Source organism: Scheffersomyces xylosifermentans, assembly GCF_036884685.1.
Source record: "Scheffersomyces xylosifermentans strain CBS 12540 chromosome Unknown RJT20scaffold_4, whole genome shotgun sequence".
In the NCBI taxonomy this organism is placed as follows: Eukaryota; Fungi; Ascomycota; class Pichiomycetes; order Serinales; family Debaryomycetaceae; genus Scheffersomyces; species Scheffersomyces xylosifermentans.
This window is the reverse complement of record NW_027042942.1, coordinates 178,511-197,053: the sequence shown is the minus strand read 5'-3', so window position 1 is coordinate 197,053 and position 18,543 is coordinate 178,511. Positions and strand designations below refer to the sequence as shown.

The following is an 18,543-nucleotide window of genomic DNA, read 5'->3' as shown; positions in this document are numbered from 1 at the left end:
CTTCAGGTTACGGATTTTTCAGAGTTTCACAGTCTAGCAGTTGCTCAGCGGCTAGCATTGGAAGAAGGAGATAGTACGACTTCGATCCAGAGTATTGAGTGATTGATTGTAGAACATCGACTACAACAATGTCGCAATATATCGGAAAAACCATTTCGTTGATCTCCAACAAGGGTCTTCGTTACGTTGGTTTGTTGGATAACATCAATGCAGACGATGCTACTGTGGCCTTGAAGTCCGTCCGTTTGTTCGGTACTGAGGGCAGAATGGCTCAAGCAGGAACTCCCCAGTTGGAGGTGTTGCCAGGATCGGATGTTTATGACTACGTTGTATTCAGAGGATCGGATGTCAAGGATTTGTCGGTATTAGATACACCTATCGACCAGGTCAAGCCTGATAATTATGCACCACAACCAACCTCGGCATACTATGGCCAGCAACAACCAACACAGACTTCAGCTCCACAGCCCCACACAACCCAATATCAGCAGCCAGCTACTACGACTACAGCTCCTCCTGCAACCAGAACGGAACCTTCGTCCGCTTCCCCTGGCCAAGCCGCAGCAGTTCCAGCCCCAACGGGATACGCCCAACCAACGCAACAGATACAACCAGAAGCTACTAGAAGTAGCAATGCTGGTCCAACTCCTACTAGAACTCAAGAGTCAGCACAACCTGTAGATAGACCCGTAGCAGAGACTACTGCTCCACAGAGGGAAAGTCAAAGCGGATCTCCACCAGCTCCACAACCACAATCTCATCCACAGAATCACCATGAACGTCAAAGAAAACAATCGAGAGCACCTGATATTCCAGACTCCGAATTTGATTTCGAGTCCGCCAATGCTAAGTTCACTAAGGAATTGGAAAGTGAAAGGGAATTGGAGCATACTACTTACAACAAGAGTTCATCTTTCTTTGACAATATCTCTTCTTCGAACGAGGTTAGAGGTTCCATGAGATGGTCAGAAGAGAAGAATCTCAACATGGACACTTTCGGTGAAGCATCAGTCAGAGGAAGAGGAAGAGGCAGAGGCAGAGGTGGTAGAGGCGGTTGGAGAGGTAGAGGTAATGGTAATGGCAATTGGAGAGGAGGAAGAGGTGGAAATAGAGGAGGACAGAGAAGTAGCGAGTACAACTCCAAGCCAGAATGGGCATAAATTCGCCATTTCCAATTTTGGTCAGTAGTCAATTTGGTCAGTAGTCAATTCATATAATTAATTGACTGTATTTAACTGATCTCACAAAAGTAGGCAATTATTAAAGCAGAGCAATAAAAAATATATAATACAGAATTAGAAACTCTAGCCACCACTACGATCATCTCACCAATGGAAGTAACTTGCCAAATTGTTTTACGTACAGTCTAAAGTTTTTATCCTCATACCGCTTTTCTTTAATGTAAAAATTAACCCTCCTTATATTAGTAAATCTATAGTACAACAATGAACTGAAATAAGCTATAATGAAAACCACAAATAAAAATCCTAATGCACAGTGCGGAACATTCAGGATTTTTTTGCATCCAAATTAAGACACTATATCCTGGATACTGATCCAATGAACAATTTCTTTTCAGATTCTTCATCTTCGTCCCGTAACTTAACAAACTGTCCATGCGACTGAGTTACAGAGCTGATGGGACTGAAAAAGTGATTGATAAGAAGTCTTCTGACTGTTCTTTGAATATAGACGAATGGGTTCCTAGTCTTGTATTCTTCTTCAGAATAGTCATGGGAGCGAATCAAGTTGTTCTCAAAAATGTGCAATAAAGGCACCTTTTCAGGTTTCATGAGAATGCCACCAGTACCCGCAGCTTGGTTGAATTTGGACAAAAGGCCACCAATATCTGGAATGGAGTATATTATATGGTCATTCAATTCCTTGTCAATAACAAGGGGATCCATGAAACCAAATCTAAGTATGCACCTGAAATGACCTGGAATTTTTGTGGAGACCATCAATATCCTCTCCTCTGGCGGAACATATGGAATCGATAATACACGGTTAGAACAGAAAATAAAGACACTTGGAATGGATGCAAATGACTTGACGAACTTTGCATATGTATGAGGTACTGTGTTGGGAGAAATCTTATTTTGGTTAATGGAATCGGTGTACATGATAGCAATGCCATCGTGCCTTACCAAAGGAACACTACCAAATCTTGAGTTAACCACAATTTCAGTAGCATCTTCTTCAATTATTTCGTCTTTGAATGCAATTCCTGGACTGTTTAAATTAACTGTAACTGGAGTCTTCTTAAATCTAGGATAAAGGTCGGCAACCCTCACTCTGTTTTTCGTCTCTTGGTTTACCATTCTTGATCTAGCCCATCTCCATATGCTTAAGAAGATAAACGAGAGTCCTGCCATGAGAATGGGGAACCAAGCACCGTGAACAATTTTCTTCAAGTTGGCAATCACCATACAAATCTCCAAAGGCACAAGAATGAGAACAAAGAGAATGGGCCATATAATGTTCATGTTGTAAACATAAAACATACAAAGGCAGATTAACAGTGATGTCACCAAGAAATCAAGTGCAATACCCAATCCATAAGCTGCTGTAACATTGTTACTGTTACGGAAACCTGCAGTTGTAGCACAGACTCCGACCATCAAAATCCAATTAGCTGTTGGAATATAGACCTTTCCAGAATAGTCCTTCGAGACGTGGACAATTTTCAAATTAGGGAAACAATCCAAATTAATCAATTGGGAGATGATACTGAACACGGAAAGAATTAATGCTTGGGAGGCAATGATGGTAGCTAAAGTTGCCAATACAAACATGACCCAATAAGTTCCACTCCCAGTGCCACCAGGAAGAGAGTAAAAGAATGGATTTACCCATGCATTTGGATGTTCCACCAAGTATGCACCTTGACCCAAGTAACAAATAATTAAAGAAGGATACACGAAGCATGATAAGGTCAATTGTATAGGCAATCTACCGAAATGACCAATATCAGCAAACATGGCTTCGGTACCTGTGATGGCCAACATTGCTCCTCCTAAAACGTCAATTCCACCATTCTTTAAAAGCTTAATGGCATAATATGGCGACAATGCCTTGAAGATACCTGGATGATATTTGACAATGTTATATATACCACAGATGATTAAACCAATCAACCATATAAAAATAATAGGTGCAAAAGTGAAGGAAACTTTGTGGGATCCAAATTGCTGTATAACGAATAAAGCAATTAGAATGACTTCGGAAACAGCCAAAACATTGTTGAAGTCTGGCTTAGCAATTTGAATACCACCCACAGCAGACAAAACAGATGTCGTTGGAGTCAATAAACCATCAGAAAAGACCAAAGAACAACCCAAGAAACAAGCAAAAAGAATGAAGCCTTGGGTGATTTTTATCATTGTAGGGCTATTCTTGAGTTTGTTGATTCTAGATCTGCTGGAGCTCGAAGACATGAAGGAAGAAGTGGTATCCTGTCTAGTCAACAATTCCAAATCAGAAACTTCTGGAGTTCCAGGAATATGGACACCAGTAGGGCCAATTTTCAAGTATCTAGCAATTTTTGCGTAGATAGCAACTTGTCCACCCTCACCATTATTTGGTCCAAGGAATAAGACTATGAGAACGTACTTGAAAACTACGATAATGGTGAAGATATAGAAAACAACGGAAATACCACCGTAGATGTCATCTCTGTCTGGAGGATTCAGTTTGTACTTGATAGAATTTAACACATACAAAGGTGAAGTTCCAAGATCACCATAAATAGCACCCAAAGAAGAAAACGATAACATTAAAACCTCTCTCCATGGCTGCTTCTTGCTGGAATACTCCTCCTTGGTACTGGTAGGATATGTAGCTGAAACACCAGATTCTTCATCGTCGTGAGCACCTCCAACAGATTCCTCAGCGTCGCTGTGAATTGTATAATTTTCAGTGTTACTGACAGAAGATGCTGCGTCGTCGACGTCGTCTTGCAACTCGAAGTCGTCTTTCACAGTGGAGTTTAACATGTATTTACAAGCGGTTTTTTTTGCTTCGGAGGGTGTATTATCTATTGAAAATGAAGAGTACAGAGTCTTCAATAAAAATTAATTCTACATCTTGTGGAAAATTACGGTATTTATACTTTCACTACAGCCATGGTAAAGATCGATTTCTCTGACTAAAATAAATGAAGATGATACCCAATTTAAAATTTTAACGCCCCGTATTCTGATCTAATAAACGGCGAAACGAGGCTCTGTTTGGAATTAGGGGAAGTTTCGCTGTATCTTCAGCCTACACTTACTTGACGTTGTTATGACATATGAAAAAGAAATGTTGTAAGGAACACATCCAATTAAAACCTGCTTCGCTGCAAATTAATCCCTCACCCACGTCTTTATTCGTAGAAAAACAACTACAGCTCAGGAAGGGAAAATTTTATTTGCAATTTTGCAGTCTGCTGTGGAGTGGCCGCGGCTGCGACGTAATTATTGACGTAACGCAGGAATCGGCATCGGTGCTCACTGATAGGAACATGGCTACTTCTGCACAACTAGCGGCAATTTATTCTAATGCATATAGAGTGTATTAGGGTTTTCGTATTCCTCAGAGAGTAAAGGAGCGCACGATGACGACCGGGGTTCCAGAGAAAAAAGGTGTGGGATTGTTTTGACTAATGGCATGGTCTTCTGCTTACCAATTGGAATAGGAAGAGGTAGAGTCTTTTTTGCCAGGGTGAAGTTATAAGGTGATGGAATTTTGGGAGGAGAATAATGAAAATTTTTTAAAAGAGGGTGCTGTAGGTGGCTCAATTCTATCGAAAGTAATGTGATGGCTCATTCGCCTGCTAGCCTCGAGTTGAGACCCACTCCCCATACGTTCCCGCATTTCTGCTTTGCGTCAACTCTTCACTTTCGCAGCTGAAAGATTTCGCCAGTACAGCAGTTACCCCCATAATAAATGCCTATAATTTTGATAGTCATATGCTTATCAATACGAAATGGGAATTAGTACATAATAGGGGGACCAGTAAGAGACTGGGAATGAACTTATTGCTTATCGCTTTTGCCAACATGGCGAATCTCAGCGTCAAGAATCATTAAAGTTACCATCAAACTCGTTACGTCACTGCTAAAAAATAGCGACAAATCGAGGAGGCCAAAAATGCTGGAGGAATTAAAGTAGAAGGAGTAAAAAACTGGCATAGCCCAAGGCATTTTTGCGGTAAAGGAGTCCGTCAGAGCCACGACGGTGTCTCCCACAACACGTCTGAATTAGTGTCTTCATCCAGGACGAGACATCCTTGTATTGGTCCACTAAAATTGAAACGTTTGGTGCTTTCCCATTTAGGATGTCTTCACTTGCCAGAGTAAAATAAATTTCGTGCACACAAAATTTTGAAACTTCTACACTTTGCCAAAAATCCCTCACTCACAAGTTGCTTCGAATGAATTCCCACCAGAATTTTCAGATTTTGGTTTTACAGCCAATATAGACAAAGCCAGAATTATTCCCCAGCACCATAGTTTTCGTCCAGTAGACAATGTAGATTCATTAATAAGTATATATGTAGATCTCTTTCTGCCTTGAAATTTTTCTGAATTTTTAACTTCGAAAGTGGCGCTATATAAATCAGTTGAAAAGCCACTCCCTCCTCTCTAGACATTAGACAGACGAAGATTACTGGAGAAAGCCAACGAATAAGAAAAATGGATATCAAGGGTCCAGCATATGTGAATAAGTTCAATTGGAATGATAGAGAACTATTTTTGCCAAATAAGTAGAGTCGAATGGAACTAATTCGTTAGTATTCTACTTTTGATTGTGTTGTTCGAAGAGTTTCGTGTTGGCCGTAGAGTATTCGTCTCGTTGATATTCCATAACATTTTCTTACAGAAAGTAAAGATTTTAAGAATATTCAACGTAGTAATATCTCCCATTCGCTTCTAGACTAGATAAGAAGCACTGAAGCATTCTTGATGGCAGTTAAATGATAATGGAACTTCCAAATATTAAATAACCTGAATAAATTCAAGAGAAAATGGGTCAATTCCACAAAGGGCAAGAAGGAGAGCAAGAAGATACATCCACTAAGAAGAATCAAGATTATAGGCCCTATATAGCTGTTATTTTGTCTGTAAGAGCTGAAGGTGAACACAATTTGCAACCATTGAATCATAAAATGAGAGTGAGAAAGATCTTTTTCTTCATTTTGCAAACCGGCCGTGAGAAGTCTGTTTATCACATTCTCCAAATCCCCAGATCATAGGTCACCATCCCGCCAGTCTTGAGTAAGTAAGAGACCTACTACCTACATCGTTAACGAGATATAAAATGCATCAAATTACTGCCGGCCCTTTAGGGTATACATGTTTTTTCATTGCTTAGAATCCTTTAAGATTAGCACCTTTCTGAATGCTATCGAATCCGGTTAACTACTTTACCTTCGAAAGAAAGAGGAGAGATAGAGAAAGTCGAAATATATGTACATAGCAGGTGTTTTTGGATGAAATATACTGTTCTCGCAGAAGGAACTGGAGACTTGGAGATACCCAGCTAGTATCGAACATTGTGTTTTCCGCTTGGAGAGGATTTCGAAAAAGATTTCGAAGGAATTATCTAACCCAGAGTCAGCAAAGAGAAAAAAGACATCTCAAAGACCAGGAATCTTCTTCTTTCTGAGTTCTACCTCATTTTGAAGATCCCTCTTTCCTTTATACTCAAAGGATACAACCTCTCGCTTCTCTTCAACTCGCCTTGAGTTAATTTACAGAAGCCCAAAAATATGCTTTAACCATTTACTCCATTTCCACCTCTTTAACAGTGAAAAATGAATAATCGCCTATTTCTACCTTTTCTATATATTTAGCAAACACTACCTAGACACCTTCTGTACCATGTACCATTTACCATGTACCATGTATTATGTATCGCATCCTCTCTTGTATATTGCAACCTCTCTTGTCACAAACCATAGTCGTAAACTCAAAAGCGACACTCGACGCGCACTCGGATTTCTCTTTTCGTATTTTACGTGTACGCGTACCAAATGAAAATATTGAGATCGATTTCTGTTAACATGAGCCTTAATAGTGGTTGAGATAGAGTAGTGTGTTAAGAGAAGTAGTAGAACTTTGTACTTGACTATATACTTGGTAGAAGATCGAAGCTTGATTCTTACTTGATCTACAAAAGATGGTAGTAAAGGACAAAATCACTGCGTTTCCAGACGGTAACTCGTTCGTATCATACAATGATACTACAGATAAACTCGTCATCGGAAACAGCGTAGGACTCGTGAAGATCTTTGACATCAGCGAGCCAGACTTGGAACCGATTTCGATTGACATTCTGGAGAACTTGACTTCTGTAGCCAACCATGGCGACAAGTTATTACTCACCACAACAGGTGGAAATTTAGAGTTAGTAGACTTGGCTGCAAAGGAATCTTCAGGCTCCATCTATAGAGCAGAGCTTCCATTGAGGGACTCGCTCTTCATCAATGAGGGAAAGAGAATTCTATGCGGAGGAGACGAAAATAAGCTTGTGATCATAGACTTGGAAAACGACAAAGCTACGACCTCCGTTTCCCTTCCTGACCAGTTCTTGAATTTGGCATACAACTACACTGGTGAACTTTTGGCCGTGAGCTTGGCTAATGGCGATATCCAAGTGTATTCCGTTGTGAATGAGCAACCAAACTTGGTCCATACTTTGTCTTCCGCTGTCAATTCCAAATTTCATGTCTCTTTGGATACTGTAGACTACAACAATGAACATAGTGAAGAGCTTATTTCAACGAGATCTCAATGGTCTTCTGACGGCCGGTTTCTCTTAGTTCCTTCAGCTGAAAATCGTATCCAGGTTTTTGACAGAGCCAATTGGAAGGATTCAGTGAAGTCATTTGGAAGCGAAAACAAAATCATTGACTTTAAATTGTCACCTTCTAATAGTCATCTCGTAGTTTTAGACTTCGATGGTGTAGTGAGAGTGATTGACTTCGCCAACAAAAAGGTCTTGAGAGAAATCGAGTTGGACTTAGACAGTAAATTACCGCTCAATTTGGCTTGGAAGGACAACATTGTATTTGTCGGCACAACGGACGGAAGTGTATTGTCTTTAAAGGACATCGTTGCACCTTCAACAACCACAGAGATAAACCGTCTTTTCATGGACGAAGCTGACGAATCTGACAATGACGAAGGCAGCAACACTGATGCACTTTTACGTGATTCCGAAGAAGAAGATGATACAGAGGAGAAGGAACCAGTTCAAACTGCAGATGTAAAACCAAAAGTTAATGGACATGGCGGATACAGTTTGCATGAAGAAGATTCGATGGTCATTGATGCTGACGACGATGAAAATGTGAATGATTTACATTCCGGTCATCAAGCATACGAAAGAAGAAAGCGTCACAAGCCAAATGGCTTCCATGCTCCCAGGGAGAATGGTTTCGCCAGTTCAGGGGTAAATTCTGAACCTGACTTGATACCTTACTCTCCTGGTTCAACTCCTTGGAGTAGTGAGAATAAAGGTAACAGTATTGTGGAGAGGAGATACTTGGCCATGAACTCAATTGGTTATACATGGTCAGTTAGAAGTACTGACTCTACATCCAAACAGAATATTACAGTATCATTTTTTGATAGATCTAAGCATAAAGATTATCATTTGACGGACTTCTTCGGGTACGACTTATGTTCAATTAATAGGAAGGGTGTATTGTTAGGTATCTCAGGCCACTCCAATAAAAGAGAAACAAATAACGGGAAGATCTTCTATAGGCACCATGACTCTGAGCAGGATGCTTGGGAGAGGCGGATACCATTGTTGAAGAATGAGTACATTACTTCTATTTGCATTACCAATAGCTCGGCCCAGGGACTCAATAATAACGCCACGATAACGGTCGGAACTAACTTTGGTTACGTCCGCTTCTTCAACTTGCACGGTGTCTGTATGAATGTTATCAAAATGTCTCCTGTGGTAACTATGGTCTCTTCTTCAAGTGCAATGCTCTTCTTGATAAATCGTGCTTCTAACAACGTCTACAACTACTCACTCATAGATATCAATCAAGACTACAAGTTCATTCAACAAGATGTGTTGATGCCATTGAAGAAATCAAACGATGCACCACTCATTAAAGGTATATTTTTCAATGAGTACAACGATCCATGTGTCGTTCCAGGATCTGATGATACATTGTTAGTCTTACAATCATGGAGAGAAACAAATAATTCGAAGTGGATACCAATTTTGAATTGTCATAATACGGTGACCGAATTTGGCATCAATGAGAATAAGAAGAATTGGAAATGCTGGCCATTGGGAGTGTTTGAAGACCAACTCAATTGTTTGATCTTGAAAAATAACCATCAATATCCGGGCTTCCCATTACCATTGCCGATTGAATTGGATTTAAGACTTCCAATCTTGATAAAGGACAAGCCCAAGCACAAGAATAAAGATGATATCTTGACTGACGACCTATTTGATGAAAAGGATAAAGAAGATACCAACAACTTGGAAGAAGAAGACCCAGAGGAGAACTTTTTGAGATCATTGACCATTGGAAAATTACTCAGTGATTCGCTTAATGATGAAAATACCGAAGAAGCCAACGAAGGTGAGATCTTAGAGAGGTTGACAACCTATAGTGCTTTATTTGACAAATCGTTATTGAAGCTTTTTGCAGATGCATGTAAGGAGGCCAAATTGAATAAGGCTTTGAGTATTGCAGTCTTGATTAAGACTGACAAGGCATTACTAGCAGCATCTAAAATTGCTGAGAGATTGCAATTCATGAACTTGGCAACAAGAATCGGGAAGTTAAGAGAAGATTTGATGAATCTTGAAGCTTCGTCTGAGGATGAGGAATAGTCGAGTTATCAATATAGACTCATGTAATATATATTAATCACGCTTGGGAACCACTGTAGATCTACATATGAGGCTTCTGACGCAAAATCTAACCTTTTCCTGTCACTATTAACAACGAAATACGTCTTGTATTATACAACTCCTATATGAACACATTTTTTTATATACAATTGGCCATCTGAAATATGGCCAAGAAAGGAATTAAAGATATGTATTACATCACAATGTATGCCAACAAGGATCTGAACAGCCGAGTCCAACACTCTATAATTTTGTGGCGTCGAAGCATCCTTTCACCATACATTCTACGATTCTTTTCTTATCAGATTCACTTAGAATTGCTTCTTGACGAAGTGGTACACGATTGGGGTAACCCATAAGGCACCAGCAAGGAGTCCGGCAAGCTTCAAGGTGTCGTAAGCGTACTTTTCCTGGAGCTTCTTTTGTTCTTCTGTTGGTTGACCGCCGCCGTACATTATGCTATTTTATGAATTAAGAAATGGTACTAGTTACTATGATTTCTCGTTATTTACAAGATATACAAAAGAAAGCAACTAATACTTTACCATCTCTCACTACAAATTATTCAGCTTCTCTTTAACCGATTCAAAATTTTCGAGCTGCCGCCATTCCTCGGTAAAGACCGGAGAACAGGATCGATTACTCGGAAATGGACACAGTGCGAAAAGATGTTCACTCTCAGTAGAGTTAAATATGAGAGAATTGGAGAGGTTTTAATTGAAGGCTTTAGGAGAGATGGTGCGAAGGAAGCATTGGAAAACGATCGAATAATAATAGTGTTCTTTGATAGTTTCTTTTGATTGGAAAGAGAATAGCGTTGAGAATTGCGTTGAGAATTCAGTTGAGAATTTAGTTGATTGTGGTAAAAATTGCATTAAGAGGTTAGCTATAGTAGCTTTATATAGAAGTAATCGACTAAAGAAATAAAAGAGAATATAGAACTGTTCGCTAGAAAAGATGACATCTATCGTGCCGTTCCAGATCGAAGACCTCTTCGACATCAATCCAGTCAACTTGGACCCACTTACTGAAAATTTCAATCTCTCATTTTACTTACAATATTTGACAGATTGGCCATCTCTCTTCTTCAAATCCATAGAAATATACCTGGACTTCGGCCAGGACCACGAGATCAGTGGCTACATGATGGGAAAGACAGAAGGAAAGTTGCTGAAAAAGGAATGGCATACCCACATCACTGCCGTAACAGTCCAAGATCAGTACAGAAGGTTGGGATTGGCTTCCGACTTGTGTATCCACTTGGAGAAGATGACCAGCATAGAGCCATACGATGTGTTATTTGTGGATTTGTTCGTCAAGGTGACGAATACTCTAGCACGCCAGTTGTATGAAAAGTTGGGGTACAGTGTATACAGAAGGGTTGTAGGGTATTACGGACGAGATATGCCGACAGATCGTAACAAGATTGACGATGAAATAGATGCCTTTGACATGAGAAAGCTGCAGCCAAGAGATGTTAATAATGAAACAATAAGAGACCATGGTGACAAGGTAAATGTGTTGCCGCAGGAGGTTGTATTTTAGGCCCTAGAAGTTCATAGGATGAAGAAACGATTAATTTGGGAGAGAAAGCAATGGTTTTGTAGAAATGCCACTAATGTGAAGAAGAATGTAGCCAGTAATAGAATTGGGAGATGACGGTGGATAATTAGCTGGAATGTCAAGTGATTGCAAAATGACTGACTTTGTCAAGTTGGGACATCGAGGAGACCTTAAAACATTTGGGGTTAAGTTTCTTGCTCCATTGTACTGTTGAATGCTATTCGTTTGACAGAGAAAAGCTCATTCCAGTCGTTAAAGTTGCAAACCAATGGTAAAGAGGATCCTACGTGAACTTCTTTGCAAATTACAACAAATAACTTCCATTTAAGTGAGCAACACTAACCAAGATTCATGGAATATTGACTCGATGCCCTCTCTTTACTGTTTCTACATCCTTCCCATCTCTAATCGCTAAGAATTCCTCTCCTCATCTAATCAGCTCATTGTCCTAATCACTAAACAGAGAAACATTCGTAAAAAAAGAAGTTGCATAAGAATCAGTTTTGATTCCATTTGATTTTACAATGTTACACCCATTTCGCGGATCGGCTCCAAATGGCAAAATAGACTCTCCCTTCCAACCTTTAACCTTAATTGAGCCAATGTCTTTCTACAAACCTACATTTTGACTCACCCGGGCTTACACCCATCCTCGTCCGTACCACCGAGAATGGATTGCAAATGACTAATGGAACCTCCTCTCGGCCCTGATCCCAAAGAGGCAGTCCGACCGCACTCTGGCACATCTTCTCCGAAACCAGCCTCTCAGTCGCCTGCCATTTTGCATTACTCAGTTCAGTGACGCACTCTGCTTTATATCGCAGTATTGTTTCAGTTACTGGCTCACTCACTCACTCTCTCATTGACAGACTCCACTGACAGACTCAGACAGACTCAGTTCACCTCACCAACAATACTCTTCCAACTATACTCTTTCTCCCCTTCACTGTAGCTTCCTACACTCCATCAAGCAAGCTCTCACTCACTTATCTACTACTCTATGCTCTCATCATAACCACATTCACAAAAAATCATATCCATGCCTCTCAGTCTTCATTTGCCCACATTCATCTTGTACTCTCTCTCACTTATTTCCTCCTTTGCCTCACTGTCATCGGCTACAGGCGGTCTGTTCTAAAGCCTCTTCCCAAATACAACAAATCCGGGGCATCACTCCTGACCCTATTTGGACGGCACACAATTCACCACTGTAAAATATGGCCTTACTATATATAGGGAGATAGATAATGGGAATAATTAGAATGAAAATTTGCACGATTGCTTTATGGCGGCTAAGTGATTGTTGCAAAGAATTGTGTTTTGAGCACTCGGAAGTAGTGAAAATTGACAGGTTGGGCTTGAGTAATCGAATAGCCCCATCTTCTGCAAAGATATATTACTTGAAACCTACCAAATACCCCCTTTGATACCGTAAAAATGGCTACCAGAGCAATCTTCAAAAAACGAAGATGGGACAGAGACGACGCCACTCCGTCTAATTCAAACTCAAGGGCCGCTTCACAATCGAGAACACCTATGAGAAACGACAGTGACTCCGACTTCGAGGAGGATGCCGAGGCCGACTTCCGTAACATCCAGGAGTTGTTGAGCCAGAAATTGGCAAATTTACAGCATGCTACAGATGAAACCTTCAAGGAAACCGAATTGAACAAAGAGGATAGAATCTCTGCTAGGGACAGGAGACAATATAATGCCGATTCGTTGAACAAAGCTAGAATCCAGAATACTGCTACTATCAATGAAATTATAGGCTCGCTTGGTCACTCCAGAGCAGATGTGTCATCACTGTCAAGAGAACTTATGCTTGTGCAATTGTATAAGCTTACTGTGGGGAAGCCATTAGTGGTTCAAAATGACGAAACTGTAGCTACTCCAAATTTTGTAGACGAGGATAAGGTGCAGAGAGTCATTAATTTGTTTGTTTCAGGTAACTATAGAACTGCCACTGAATTCTTGTACTTATGGAGATCGTTAGTTGCCCTTCTTGCCAGTAACATTGAGGACTTTAGTGCATTAGTATCTACTGAATTCTTGGATCAGGTAAAAACATTAATTCTGGAGCCTGCAACGAGTGTTGTCACTAACGACAACAAAGCAAACTTAATCACGGGATTTGTAACGTTAACCCTTGTTATTCATCACGGGTCATCCAATTTTGGAGTCGAGGATAGTGTCGCATGGCTCTTTGATCTTGCCGAAGGGTACGCTGCAAGTGCTTATGCATTGAAGAAAAAAGTGGAATCTGGAGAGAGAGACCATTCGACTATTTTTGATAAAAGTGAAGACAAGAGGCTCGTGAATGAAGCATACGGTCAAGTGGATTCAGAGTCTGCTGTGGCTGTAGCCGCCTTGCATGGTGTAGGATGTCTCCTCACACTTTTATCAAGAGGAGATTTCTTGAATGAATTGGTCGAGGACTTGATGATGAAGATTGTTCCTTTAGTGGATAATGATGATATCCGCGATATCGCAAGAGCTTCAGCTCGTGTTGTGGCTGTCATTTACGAAGTATACAGCTATCCAATACCGGAAGAAGATGAGGAAAATGACGACGAATACAACGCCAACGCGCCTTACTATGAGCAAGGTGTGCTATTTGCTATTTTAGAAAGATTGGCAAACTTGCCATCCAAAAAAGTATCGAAAAAGGAGAAAAAGGAGACACATTCTGTTTTCAGAAACATATTGTCCACATTGCAGACATACGTGGATCCAAAGAAAAGAGAAGCAGTTTACAAGAAAACTGCGCAGGGTGTGGAACTCATAAATACTATGATGGATTCAACTTACATCCGTTTGTCTAAGTTCAAATCATTGCCGATCAATAGCTGGATGCTTTATACAAGATTGAGAAACTTGAAGTGGTGCTTCAGTTTCGGTTTACATGATCAATTGGTAAGTAACGAGAGCATTCGTGACATTTTGCTGGAGCCGGATAACGAATACCTGGCCGGCTATACTGTTGCAGATGAATTCGAGGTTGACGAAACTCTTTTGGGTCAAAAGGCTTACGCTGAATTTGTGAACGACTACATGGACTCGAAGCATTCTGTTGACGAGAAAAAGAGATCAGAGAAAATAAAGAAGCAGAGGCAAGTTAAATTGGAAGAACAGCTTGATAATTTAAATATCAAGGATTGAAAATGTTATATATTCTAGTAAAAGTTAATTTATTAATAAATTGACACGTTTAACTGGGCTGATTTGTGCTCTTAGACTATTGTAGTGTGATTTCTATTAAACTGTGTAGGTATTAAGCACTATATATACTCTATTAGTGGCATTTACAACACATCTAATTTCAAGACTATATCCTCTTTACTCGAACTGTCCAATTCAACCTTGGACAAGTCTTTCACGACATATTTGGCACCAGCTTTGGTTAACTTATCCTTACCAAAGGTTGTTGCTACACCAACAACAATGAATCCGGCATTGACACCGCTTTCAATTCCCACGGGAGAATCCTCGAATACTACTGCCGGAGTTACTCCATCGTTCTTCGTTATGCCGTGCTTGTCAGCAAGAGTTGCGTAAGCTGCTGCGTATCCTTCGGGGTTTGGTTTGCCGTGGGTGACATCATTAGCAGTAATAAATACCGTAGGTTCGCTGGTAGAAAAAAACAACTTTTTGAACCATCCATGGGCCAAAGCTTCAGTTCCTGATGTGACTACTGCCCAATGGTCCTTGAACTTGCTCTTGTTGATGCTATCAAGAAATTCAAGAGCTCCGTGAACTTGTTGGCCCAAGTCACCAAAATGACTTACGATCCCCTCTTCCCATTTACTAACAGCCTCCGTATCATTGGGCTTATAGGGGAAGTTCTTTTTGAACACGTCAACTGTTCTTGATCCGTGACATGAATGAACAAATTCTTGGACATCGTACTGATTGTCGGGGTACTTTTCATTGTGTGCCCGGACTTCGCTTTCCCAACTCTTCTCCACAGCAGCGATTGAGTTGACCAAAGTACCATCTAAATCGAAAAGCAAAGTCTCTGTCTTGAGTGTTATAGTCATCTTACGTTTTTAGTCTCTTTAATTACTGTTTAATCCTAACTATCTATAGCTATAGAGACATACAAATTAAAGAAGAAAGATAAGGATACTTCCACTATAAATAGACTCCGTTAGATCATCTTGCCCCACTAAATATTTAAGAGTTGCTGCGCAAGAATGCGAAGGTTGCGAAATTATTCCGCATTCATCACGAGATGGCTGCAATGTATGGGGTATTGCATAAGGTGGTTTTAAAGGCTATTATGGTCATATCAGATGGAAGAAGTATATACAAATGGTTTGATGAGGCGTAGATGTGGTTGCTCATGGTTTAAAGTATTAAATATTTCTAGAAATATGTGGGTTGAGCCAGAGTATGTAACTGACAGGAGATACTGCAATTGCGGGTCTAATATATGTTAATATTACAGTAATACCAATTAAGTTTATTATATGTACACAGCAGTACGGACTTATATGTGTCATTGTTTGGTATAAATCCCGTTGCCCAATGTATATTTGCTAGGCTGACTCCATTGAGGATTAGATGCAGCGTTTGGAGTAAAATACACTAAGTAAAAACCTGGTACGGTTTTGTGCTGCCCATTTTTTTAATGTTAAAAGGAACTAGTACCAACTGAGTAGAGAATATACTAGTCTATTCGCCCTGGAGTCTCTATAAATTTAATCCCAAGGCCTTCTTTCTTAAAAATGAGTTACGCTGACTCACCAGTTTATTAACTTAGCAACTCTGGATCAAAACTACTCAAATATGAAAAGTCGACATTTCGGAACAGAAAGAAGTTAGTAACGGCAACAGTATAGAAATCTTTATCCAATTTATATTTCCATGTGTTGCCAAAGTTTTCCAAGTTGTACTCCTTATACCAATTCATATAGTCCAACCACATATTTGAGTCATCAAAAAGTTGAAACCGCATAACTGTAGCCAAACCCGCAAATATGTAAACTAGTCTTAATGCAAAGAAATTCTTTTCATATACCATTGCGTGGAAATGAACCGGGAATAGCAATATACAACGGTACACCGGAACTGGGTAATTGAATTTGGTTGATGTATGCATTGCCCGATTGAAAATATCAATTACTGCAAGGAATGTTTCATACTCTGCTGTCATACCAGAATCAAACTCATTAGACTGATATATATCTTCTAATTCTTTCTTCAATTTCATTATTAATGGATATGTTGATTCTTTAAGAGGAGCAGCAAAGATTTCTCCTTCACTGTAACTGAATAAACCCCTGAAATCAGTTTTCAATAGTGTCGGTCCACACATTTGTAAGGTGGCTCTTATGCCCTTGCAGATTGACAAGTAATCACTTCTTTCAGGCGAAAAGTCAACTAACGGAACAAGCTTATGTGGATGAATGGCCAAGAACGAAAAAGTTAATATTCCCGATATTACCAATTCTTTTGCTGTTATATCACTTACCGATGCTGGTGCCATCGGTCCTATTATATTCGATCCGATGATCGTATTGGTCTTGTTCACAGAGCTTATAAAATATTTGGCCGTCCGCACATAAATGCTATCTTCATCACCATTTGAAATGTTTGGGTTATATGAGATACGCGTGCTATCCTTGATTTTCTCAACTTGCATCCGTCCATGTAAGTCGTCCTGATGTTTAACAAGATCGAGATCGTACAAGGGAAACATGTTGATTGCAGAAAATGCGTAAATGCTGTCTCTGACCAATCTGCTCTGGAGAAAGAGTGATGGGACGTAGTTTTTCCATACGTTATGAATACCTTCATTCACCCCAAAGGAAAACAAATACACACAATATTCATTGAAGAACTTAACAAGCCGCAATTCGAATGTGGAAATACTCAATTGAGACGTCGTTCGGTTTAAAGCTGCAAGCTGATTGAATGTGAATAATGTTCCCAGCTTAGCTCTTCTATCTCGCAACATCAGTTCTCTGACGTTAATATCTTCTACTTCTCTTTCAATATACTCAACCAGAGATTCGGAACTAGACCCTGGCAGAGGATAACTCTTCTTGCCCTTTCTCTTGGCTTTCGATTGGGGGTATACACATATCCGGTTGGTATGGATGCAATACTCGCATTTTGGTTTAGACTCGTCACACTAAATTGTTAGTATTACTGAATTATGATGATCTCGATAATTTGATGGCTCATCAGCACATCTCAGAAGTGATTTGATCCCAAGAGGGTGTCCTTTTCTAATCTAATCAACGTACCTTGATTCGGAGGTGTTTACAACTAAAGCAGCCTCCTCTGGATCTTCTTTTGGGTGGTGGCTTGTGGTCTGGATCCATAGAAGTAGTCATATCATCAATAAGCACCGATTGAATGAGGCTCGCCTAATAGCAAAATGGGGTTGTCCCAGATAAGCGAATTTCTTGTGAAAAGTCTTGGAAGAACCCGACTTTTGTTCTCAACCCTTTGCAAGGTTATTTCGGTATATGTGTGTGTTATATATAAAAAATATGTTTGTATAACTACAATTCTTAATTTACTGGAACTAATGTTAGCTAATCTAAAGAACACTAACAGTTGGCTGTGCAAACGGAATATTCAAGCGCAATAGTTAACTGGTAATAGTACGCGGAGTTAGGTGGAGATTAGAAGAAGGCGCTGCAACGAAAAGCTCCAGATGTGGTAAATTTGGGATGGTTTTCTTGAAACCGTTGAAGCTCGAATGATGCAAGAGGAATTTTTATTCGTAATTCGAAGTTCTTTGGGTCCTCTGACTAAGAGGTGGGGGATATAGAAAGGTTAAGGGAATTAAGCATGTGTTCTAAGCCCTGTCCATGAGTTAAGCTAGCAAGGAGTAAGCGGCTCGAGCTATAAATAAGTTCAAATCGTGGGTTAGAGAATGAGCGAGTACCTGTGTAGGAGCTACTTTGTAACTATAACAAATGTGCAGAGCATGTAGACCAGTAACCAGTAATCAGTAATCAGTAACCAGTAATCACGCCTTTAGTGTATTAGCATTTTTAATTCCGTTTCTTTCATGGAGATAAACTCATCGTGTTACCGAGCGTCATTAACCAACATTAGGGGCAAAAACCGCGACTATGTAAGTCG

At 40.0% G+C, this 18,543-nt stretch overlaps 7 protein-coding genes across 7 annotated transcripts; 4 read left to right on the top strand and 3 right to left on the bottom strand. All coding sequences in view use genetic code 12, as the record gives it.

The window, feature by feature from the left end:
• The first annotated feature begins 6 nt into the window (after positions 1–6).
• RJT20DRAFT_41256 (uncharacterized protein) lies at positions 7–1,349 on the top strand. The gene has a single exon (XM_064920043.1). It carries the CDS (start codon positions 129–131, stop codon positions 1,158–1,160), a length of 1,032 nt encoding a protein of 343 aa, XP_064774109.1. The 5' UTR covers positions 7–128; the 3' UTR covers positions 1,161–1,349.
• Positions 1,350–4,066, bottom strand: HAK1 (Hak1p). The gene has a single exon (XM_064920042.1). The coding sequence runs from the start codon at positions 3,993–3,995 to the stop codon at positions 1,539–1,541; it is 2,457 nt and encodes an 818-aa protein (XP_064774108.1). The 5' UTR covers positions 3,996–4,066; the 3' UTR covers positions 1,350–1,538.
• A 2,991-nt stretch (positions 4,067–7,057) lies between these two features.
• Positions 7,058–9,872, top strand: RJT20DRAFT_127789 (chromatin-binding protein). The gene has a single exon (XM_064917085.1). It carries the CDS (start codon positions 7,165–7,167, stop codon positions 9,853–9,855), a length of 2,691 nt encoding a protein of 896 aa, XP_064774107.1. The 5' UTR covers positions 7,058–7,164; the 3' UTR covers positions 9,856–9,872.
• Positions 9,873–10,549: 677 nt separating this feature from the next.
• RJT20DRAFT_41246 (peptide alpha-N-acetyltransferase complex B subunit) lies at positions 10,550–11,654 on the top strand. Its single transcript, XM_064920041.1, has one exon. It carries the CDS (start codon positions 10,834–10,836, stop codon positions 11,419–11,421), a length of 588 nt encoding a protein of 195 aa, XP_064774106.1. The 5' UTR covers positions 10,550–10,833; the 3' UTR covers positions 11,422–11,654.
• A 1,222-nt stretch (positions 11,655–12,876) lies between these two features.
• Positions 12,877–14,601, top strand: RJT20DRAFT_95651 (uncharacterized protein; the record flags this gene model as incomplete). Its single annotated transcript, XM_064921587.1, has 1 exon — positions 12,877–14,601. One exon carries the CDS (start codon positions 12,877–12,879, stop codon positions 14,599–14,601), a length of 1,725 nt encoding a protein of 574 aa, XP_064774105.1.
• A 71-nt stretch (positions 14,602–14,672) lies between these two features.
• On the bottom strand, positions 14,673–15,837 carry DOG1 (2-deoxyglucose-6-phosphatase). The gene has a single exon (XM_064920040.1). The coding sequence runs from the start codon at positions 15,477–15,479 to the stop codon at positions 14,745–14,747; it is 735 nt and encodes a 244-aa protein (XP_064774104.1). The 5' UTR covers positions 15,480–15,837; the 3' UTR covers positions 14,673–14,744.
• On the bottom strand, positions 15,838–18,241 carry RJT20DRAFT_41213 (Zn(II)2Cys6 transcription factor domain-containing protein). The gene is made up of 2 exons (XM_064920039.1): positions 17,694–18,241; positions 15,838–17,578 (listed from the first exon to the last, which is right to left on the bottom strand). The coding sequence occupies exons 1-2, from the start codon at positions 17,781–17,783 to the stop codon at positions 16,196–16,198; spliced, it is 1,473 nt and encodes a 490-aa protein (XP_064774103.1). The 5' UTR covers positions 17,784–18,241; the 3' UTR covers positions 15,838–16,195.
• Between the last annotated feature and the right edge of the window lie 302 nt (positions 18,242–18,543).